Source organism: Lepidochelys kempii, chromosome 2 (genome assembly GCF_965140265.1).
Source record: "Lepidochelys kempii isolate rLepKem1 chromosome 2, rLepKem1.hap2, whole genome shotgun sequence".
Taxonomy (NCBI): Eukaryota; Metazoa; Chordata; order Testudines; family Cheloniidae; genus Lepidochelys; species Lepidochelys kempii.
In genome coordinates, this window is record NC_133257.1 from 119,920,372 (window position 1) to 119,929,271 (window position 8,900).

At 40.5% G+C, this 8,900-nt stretch overlaps 1 protein-coding gene across 3 annotated transcripts in view; it reads left to right on the forward strand.

The window, feature by feature from the left end:
* The window catches only part of IRF4 (interferon regulatory factor 4), a 60,463-nt gene extending 55,088 nt beyond the window's left edge, over positions 1-5,375 (forward strand). For all 3 annotated transcript variants that reach the window (XM_073332176.1, XM_073332177.1, XM_073332178.1), the window contains one exon: positions 1,520-5,375. In XM_073332176.1, the coding sequence (XP_073188277.1) occupies positions 1,520-1,663 (144 nt within the window). In that variant the 3' untranslated portion in view covers positions 1,664-5,375. The remainder of the gene's footprint in view (positions 1-1,519) is intronic.
* Positions 5,376-8,900: the final 3,525 nt, after the last annotated feature.

Consider the following 8,900-nt stretch of genomic DNA (forward strand, 5'->3'; position numbering starts at 1 on the left):
ATGGTCAGGTTAGGTTTTTCTTTCTTTCAGAGATCCTCTAACTCTAACACATGCGCCCCCAACCCAGACATCAGTCCTGCATCTTTAGATTGCTGGGGAGTATTGAGCCAGGAATACAATGGCGTAATTATTCGAGCAAAGATCAGAGATATCATTGGACCTCAAGCCTCCTCATTTCCTGCTTAGGCCCCCAACAGTACAAATTCTCTCCTACATCTCCACCATCCATAACACCTCCCACTTCCCAGCTACTCCCTCTCTCCTCCCATCTGCTTTCCAAATTTCTGGCCCCCCTTCAAAGTACCCTTTCCCCACAGCCCTCCTCTCCTCAAACATATTCTCTCCCTCCGCCCACAAAGACTCTCCTCTGAGCCTGTGCCCACTGCCCCCCCCCCCCACCTTCCCGCCCCCATAACTCTCAGTGAGTTTGGTCTCTCCTCCAGCGCTCTGCCTCAAACCTGACCCTGGTTATGCTGGCTGGCAGCTTAATCTCTTCTCTGGAATTGGCTCAGCCCCTGCCTTGGGTCCCCCTGTTCTGCACTTGGAACTGATGGGGAGGGTGGGAACTGAACAGGCTTCATAGAGCACTCAGTTGCATGCCTGCCCAGCAGAAGCCCAGAACAGCCCCTCGCAGCAGGCGGTTACACCTGCAGTTGCTTCCTTCCTGTCCAGCTGACCAGTCCAACAGCTTATGAGGGGAAGTGGCGAGAGATTGCTGAATTGCTACAGTAAGCATCAGCCTCAAACTCCTGTCCCTTCCTCCACTGCTGATGTCGGCTGAAAGCTAGGGAGGACATGTTCTTCCCCCTGCCACCCACACACCTTTCCTCCATAAAGTGATGTCCGTGCAGGGCTGCGTCTAAATGTTTAGAGGACCTCGGATCTGTTCTCAGAACATATTTGTTCCCCATTTATAAGTCTCAAGTTTTTATATCCTAGGAGTCAAAGTTAAGTATTTAACTAAGGCACTGTGCAAAGCTGGGGCCCCTTGGGGCTAGTGAGACAAGCGAAATGAGTCGAGCCGCTCAAACACTTCACAAAAGCTTGGCCCTATTAAACCAGTGCAGTGCTGAACAGATACAGTTAGGGATGAATGGACATACAATAACATTTAAATTTAGAAATGTTAGACTTGGACTCAGAATAAGGGACTGATTTTTAAAGTTAAGCATATGAAACTGGGCCCGCATTTGGCCGTGCCTAATTTAGCCATGGAAATATGGGCACACACAGATCAGGCGTCACATGTACATATGGACTAGCTGACAGGGGACATTTGCAAACGCATGCTTTATGCAGTGGGTATTTGTCAGCAAAAACTGCAGCTCGCTCTAAGAATCTGGAGTTGAAGTAAAGGCAGAGCTCAATGAGAACAGAGTGCATTTTCTTTCCATTTTGGTATGTGGAACTGTTTTATTTTGGCTTGTCTTAAACATCTTTTTATTGTTGAGTAAATAGCTAATACGAACAATATGGAACATGCTATCACGCTTCAATAACATTTTTATCTGTTGTTAAGGTTGAGCCAATGTTTGCAAGGCAGCTGTATTACTTTGCTCAACAAAACAGTGGACATTTTCTGAGAGGCTATGATTTACCAGAACATGTCACTAGTCCAGAGGATTACCACAGATCTATTCGCCATTCCTCCATTCAAGAATAATCTCCTCAGAAGGAGTGTGTTTAAGGCTTTGTAAAGATGATGCATATTGGAAGAACAGAGCTGGATCACATCTTGGGGATCCAAATCACAGCTGGATTTATTCAGGAAAACAAAGTCTCAGAGATTGGAAAATGAACCAGAACAACAATATCGTACAATAGAAACTATGGGGCTTCAAGATTTGGATGGTACATCTCACATAGATTCCGCGGTTGCTGGGGATAACTGTGAAAACTGACAAAATGTTTGATATGTTTACATTGTTTAAACGTTCTCCATGGTTTGAGGATGACTTCTTGCTGAAGACTTAAATTCAGAGTTTACAATGTTATGATATTTGCAGAGCTATTTATTTGTGATTACAAATCTCAGGGCGGGGAAATATATTGGCAGTATTCCCAGCATGAAGCTGTAGCTACTGTGGGAAAGGTGGCACACAAGTGGCCTAGGCATCCATAAATGTTTTGTTGTGAATAGCTACACATGTAAGTGGTTAAGAATTTAGACTGTTAAGTGTGGTAAACTTTTTATGCCTATATTCTTCTATGAAAGTTTCAGTGTGTATTTTTTTTAAAAAATCCAATCCTATTGAGATATATATTTTTATGCCTGACATTTCTCTTCACAGTGAATTTTGTTATTATCACTGCTGTTAGTAGATTGATACCCATAAAAGCACTTAGAAGAGTTATCTAGATGGCATATTTGGGGTAGTACATTGTGAAGGGTGGCCATTTAATGTTGGAGAGTCAGCAAGCAACTGATGCTTCTCTCTAACAATCTCTAGATCTGGGAGTTTTTGCTGTCTGTGTGGCAGGTGGGATCATTGACTTGAATTCTAGACCATAGAATAAAACAGGTTTCTGAGAAAATGACTGTAATCTTTGATAATTATTCTTTCGTATATGATTATATTTTGGTGGTCATTCTCACTGGCACATATATGTAACATGAAATAGATTTCCAAGGTACATTTGTATAGATATGGTAAATATTCACAAAAAGAGTCATTGACTTACACAAGGTCAAGTTCTGCTTTTGGCTGTGCACCTACAGCTCCCTTCCTTGTGTATGGAAGTCAGTGGGAGCCAGGTGTCCAAAGAAGAGCAGACTTTGGCCCATAGTATCAATAGAGCTGGGAATATCTATCCTAACTTTTTGTTTTAAAAAGTAAAAAAAAAAAAAAAAAGTAAATTTCCTGAAATTATACTAACTCTTAATGCTGGGGTGTTGATTATTTGCTTGCATATGCAAATGGACTTGGAACTTCTTTGTATGACAGAGAGAGAGAGATCTGTCAATATTGGGATGTGTGTGTGAAATTCTACAGTCTATGTTATGCAGGAGGTCAGACTAGATGGTCATAATGGTCTGTTCTGGCCTTAAAAATCTGTGAATTTATATTTCTCATGCCAGAAAGATCCTCTCCATGGTTAGAAATACACTTTGTTTGAATTTCTAGCTAGAACAAAATTGTATATGGTCTGACAGCAGACTCACATTCTAGGGAACTTTATACATCTTAAAGATGCATACTATTTTGGGATATAATATCCCCCCTTTTCTCCCCTCCCATAAGGCCAGTTTATCAGTTCATTATGTTTCAATGTTCTTCCTTACTTGAAATATCTTTCCTGACTTACGTGTTCTTAGGGGAATACTCTATCTCACAGACATTCAAATCTCTGCATTAGTCAGCCTCCAACCCTTTTTAATTTGCACACTTCTATGTATATTTTAGTCCAGTGAAGCATGCAGAACTTCAGATGAAATCAATGGGACTTTTTTGTGCAGGACTGAAGAAATGAACTGATGTACAGTATTGGACATGGTTTTAACTTTTCCTAATAGTCATTGCTTCACTTGTTGAGCGTCTCCGCACACATCTCAGAAAAAAGTCCTGGACCCCACCAGTTCAGCTTTGTAGATCAGATGTGTTGTTTTCTGAGGTGGGGTTAGTTCTTAAGGGCCTAATCCTGCATTGCCATCTCCGGCAAGAGGCCCAGTTAAGTCAGTGGGAGGTTTGTTTATGTAAAGATTGCAGGAACAGACCACAAGAAAGGAAGTCTGAAATATGAAAACATTCAGTGTTAGTTCACTTTGCAAAGCATTGAAAAAGATGTATTTTTTCCTTTGCTGAATTGTAGACGTTGCAGGGAATAAAAATCACTGAGGGCCAGATTCTGCTATTGGATGCCTGGAGCTCCCATCAACTTCAGAATTTGGACCTTGATGTCTTCTATGGCTTATGTGAAATCCTGATTCTTAAAGTCAAGGCATGGTGGTATCTGTTTTCAGTATCACTGCACATTGGAAAGATATTGAACTATTTGTCCAATTCATCAAGTTTGACTTGGAATATGCTATTTTCAGGATGATATTACTAAATTCCTTCGGGAAAATACAAGAGGTTGTAAGTTAGTTATGTTGGCCTTTGACCCCGCTCCCATGGAAATCAATAGTGAAAGTCCCATTGACCTTTAGTGAGAACCAGATGATGCCTTATGGGAGCAAAGAATGGCACTTACTGTTAAGTGATCAGTTTTAATCCTTCTGGAATGTAAGGGGAGTTTCAGATTGTTCCATCAAGAGTATAAAGATCACAGCTTCATAAGCTTCTATGTTTTAGAATAAAGGCTACAGAAACACTGAAAGTTTGTAGATTCATTTACAAATTACATTTATTTTTTGCTGGTAGATATTTTAGGATAGGTTAGTGTCATGTAAGTCTAAAAGCTGATTGTGTTGAACTACTTGTTGTTTGAATGTGGTACCTTCCAGGAAAGCAGCGAATTGCAAGTATAGAATGAGGCAGCTTCTCAAAATATGTTCCAGGTTTTACCCATTATATCCCTGGAGAGAAGAACTTTCCAAACTTACACTGATTTTACCAACACCTTGGTAATGATGGCCAGAATTTCACAGGTTCATTGTAGACAACCTAGCATTGCTGTTATGGTACTGCCCCGATTCAGCTAAGCACGTAAGCTCTTAGTTTGAGCATGTGCTTAAGTCCATTCCTACTCAGCAAAGCATGTACGTGCGTGCCAAATTCTAGTGCTTTCCTGAATTGGGGCCTAAAGATTGAGGTACTGGGGTGTGTGTTTGAGAGAGAGGAGAGGAGTTGTGATAGGACCAAAGGGAGGTGATCAAATTAAACAATAGGAACTGTCCTAGTGGAGTAGTAACAGCGTATGCCATTGTACTCAGTAACTCAAAGCAAGAGGAGAGTCTGCAAACTGTGCAAGAGATCTATGAAGTCTTTTAGGAAGGGGAAACTATCCATCTCTTTGTGTTGCATCTTCTGCCATTCAAAGTTAGAGGTACATTAAGCTTGGCTTTGGAAGGAGCTTTTAGCTATACTCCCCTCAGGAGTACAGTACGGTAAAGTTAGCAGCTGTTGAAGAAGGGATTTTTAAAAAAAAAAAAGAAAGAAAAGCATCCAATTAGAAGTTGCATATGATATCCAGTAGGACTGTCTGTAAATTCTGAACTAATTATGAGTACCCTATTTGTAGTGTAGGAAAGCCTCCAGGTGAAAATTTATTTAACACAAACAAAAAGCCAGAAACATCTATTTTTGAAAAAGAGCAATGAATATCTAGAATGGTACTGTGAATTACATTGTAAATTGATTTTTAAAGACTGTGTTTGACTTATGTGACAACATGCTATTGTTCCAAATAACCAATGGATAAATAAAATGGGGAAAAAACACCCAAAACATTTTCTCTGATTTAAATGTTTTTATCCCGTCACTAATGTGAAAGCATTTGAATTACTTCCTACTTCTGTTAAATTCTGTTTATAGCTTCTGAAGTCTACTTCCTTCCTGGTAGGATTTCAGTGGTATTATATCTCAAGTGTTTTACTTCTAGCAAGACTGATGACAAAGATTGATCCGTGTTTTAAATGGAGTCCATTGTAATTTGTCAATATTGTAATCTCATTCTAATATATAAACGTTGCTACAACTGTCTTTGATCTTTTGTAAGAGCTTCATGTCCAAATCCCAGAAACTATTTGCTTTCTTGAAAAATTGGCTTTGTCTCACTTTAAGTGGTTCAGTCTACTATTAAAAGCTCATTAACACTTGCGGGGATGTAGGTTAACCAGAAATGAGAAGATATATTTAAGCGAAGTACAGCGTAAGAGGCTTTGTGGAAAAAACACAGGATTCACGTGAAAACCCCCATGCTTTGTACGTATGCTGTTTACATCAGCATTTGTCAGCAAAGTGGAGGTGGGGAAACACCATTCTGATCAGAGAGCTTTGAGGAAAAAGTAAAGCATTCAGTCATGCTGCTGTAGATCATTGTCTCCTTCTAGACCCTAGAGATACCATAAATAATGTGGTTCCTTTTTAATAAGAATAACCTTTTTTTTTTCTTTTAAATTGATTTGTCCTTTCTCAGAAACAATTGTGTGCCATTTGTGTCAATTTTAGCTGGGCTTGGCGTGGGATTTGTGATCACTATGGTATTTTCAGAAGAATTAAATATCTTATCTCCTTCTTATTAAATTTATAGCAGATTTCCATTTCATATTTATTAAGGACTAATTTCTAAAAGAGGTTGTTTGTTTAATTTTAGATGCTGTTGTGGTCAGTGGCATTTAGATTGGATCCAAGAAAAAAGTAGTTTAAATACCCTTTTTTATATGCTGGCTGTTGGGGAATTATCAGGCAGCATAGTAACAAGCTAAAAGAGATTTCGATTTTAAAGGGGTTCAGACTGAAGTTTAAAATGCCTTTAAATTACAAAGGGATGAATATATCATTTACACTTGCGTGTAAGAAAGGGTAGAAATTGGCCCCCAGTGTGCAAATACAGAAAACTGGAGGCTTAGGTTTTCTGAAGTGACATCAAGAAGGAAGTAACATGGTATCTTAAAATAGCAATTCCTTGATGTGCCCCATAGGCTAAACATCTGAAAATCTGAAAAACACTCTGGTGTAGGATTTAAATGATTACATGGTGAATTGGCACCTGTTTTTGATAATCAAGTAGACAGATCATATATGAGTCCAGAAACAGGTAAGAAATCTTGGCTCTGATCCTGTTTGTGGTACCACTGCTTTTCACTTCACTTCTGGCAGTTTGTGATCGTAAAGCTATTGTAGGTTCCAGGAGTGTTGGAACAATTTCCATAGTGGGGCTGCTGAGAGCCATTGAACCAAACTGTAAACCTTGTAGATGATGGAAACCATTTCAAGCCACTTCGTTCCAGCACCCCTGTAGGCAATCATGGGAGGATCACCCCAGTGCTGGAGGAATCTTCCAGTGCCATAGAGCATATGGGGTTTGGCCAGGTGAAAAGGGACTTGGCCAAGTTTTCCTTATGTCCCTGGATCTTATGAACCCTACTGTTACTGGCTACTATGTAGGCCCCGTAAGCCAATTGGAAACTGGTGTAACTGAGAGCAGCCTTCAGGTTGCTCTGAGATAGAGTAGGGGATCAGCCCGACACACAGATGGCTTGGGATTGAAGGAGTAAAAAAGCCAACTTTGCGCAAATCCCCGTGTGCTGTGCACACTTCAGCCACAGCTGAGGGTCTGAGTCCTTGTCACTTACTCTGGTGGTTTATATGCTTAGATTATGTAGCTGGACAGAATTGTGATGAAACACAGAGCATCTTTTTGCAAATACATTTTTATTCTCTATCATTGATTGCACAACATGACGAGCCTATGTGCCTAGTCATGTCAAGAGAAAACTCCTGCCGGCTCTTTTATGATGTTGTCTGTTTGCCAAGTGATAGCAGAATTTGGAGCTTTGCAGTAGGTTAGCTGAAGTTAGTTTCACAGACTCACGGTACCATTTCTTCTTCTATCTTTATTCACAAAATCTGCACAAATCCTGTCCCTTGAGCAGAGATGACAAAAATACCAAGACAATTTCATTTGCAGAAACCCCAGATTTTACATCTGTGTCCCATCCTGTAGCTGGGAAACAACTTCCTTTCTGACTATTGGTGTCTCTGTTCTGCAGTCCCCTGCCAGTCCAGGTGTGATTGCTGCAGCAAATCCTTAGGGGAGTCCTTTGGGTAAAACTCCCTCTGTTTAACCCTTTCTATGGAGACTTTCATATGCAATACTTACATTGTTCACACATGTATTTCATGGCTGTCTTTACCATAAGCAATGGCGCAAAACATCACTGCTCACAAAACATTGCTCCTTTGCACTTTATTAATTGTGGCCAAGTTTTCAAATCTGGGTGCCTAAAATGAAACAGCTAAAGGAACGGCCTGATTGTCAGAGATGCCAAACTTCAACATCTTCCATTAACTTCTACTAGAATTGTGGGTGCTCTGTGCTTCTGAATGCAGGCCACTTGTTTAGGCACCCAGGTTGGAACTTGGGTTATATGCTATCTTTAGTCTCCATGCTCAACTCCTACTCATATTAATGGGGACTGGGCAGTTTTGTGTACTGCTCCGTCCTCTGCTCCTGTTTTTGAAAGTGTCCCCTGGCATCTCAAGTCATCTAAGCAGAAGCCAACCTTTACTCTAGATCTCAGTTCCTTCTGGTATTTATGCCCTCCATCTCCCATCAGATGGCCTAGCACTATTCCTCCATGCAGGATCTGCAAGAAGAGGCAGAGTGTTCCAGCAGTTAAGGCAGTGGTGAGTGACTCAGGAGACCTGCATTCTAGTCTTAACTTAGCCACTGACCTGCTGTGTGAAACTGTGCAAGCCATGTCACCTCTCTGTGTGTTCGTCTCCCATCCAATTTCTGTGTTGTCTATTTAGATTGTAAGCTTTCCAGGGTAGAGGTTGTTTTTTACTATGTAATTGTACAGGCTTAGCGCAGTAGGGCACAGATTTCGATAGGGGCCTCTAGGCACTACCAGAATACCAATAATTATTAGTAATAATTTCTTGGGGCCTGCTGGTTATAATACTCATTTTCTAATCCATAAAAATGCTCAGCAGGGCCTTCCAAACCATCCATGCTTGGAATTGCCACAGAAACCAAATATGCCACGTATTTCAGGCTTCTCTAACACACTGATTGTTTTTTCTCAATGAGATGACTGAATCAATTCTTTCCTCCACAAGTGGAGGATGAGCATTTCCAGTTTCTAATGATAGTGTAGATAGAATGAGATAAGATCAAATTTCTCTGTCTTCCTCACTTTACTTTAGTTTCAGCTTTTCTTACAGCTCAGGGCTTTGTATCCTCAGAAACCAAAGTTTTGGGTCAGGACTAGCTGCACCTCCAATAAGTCATTT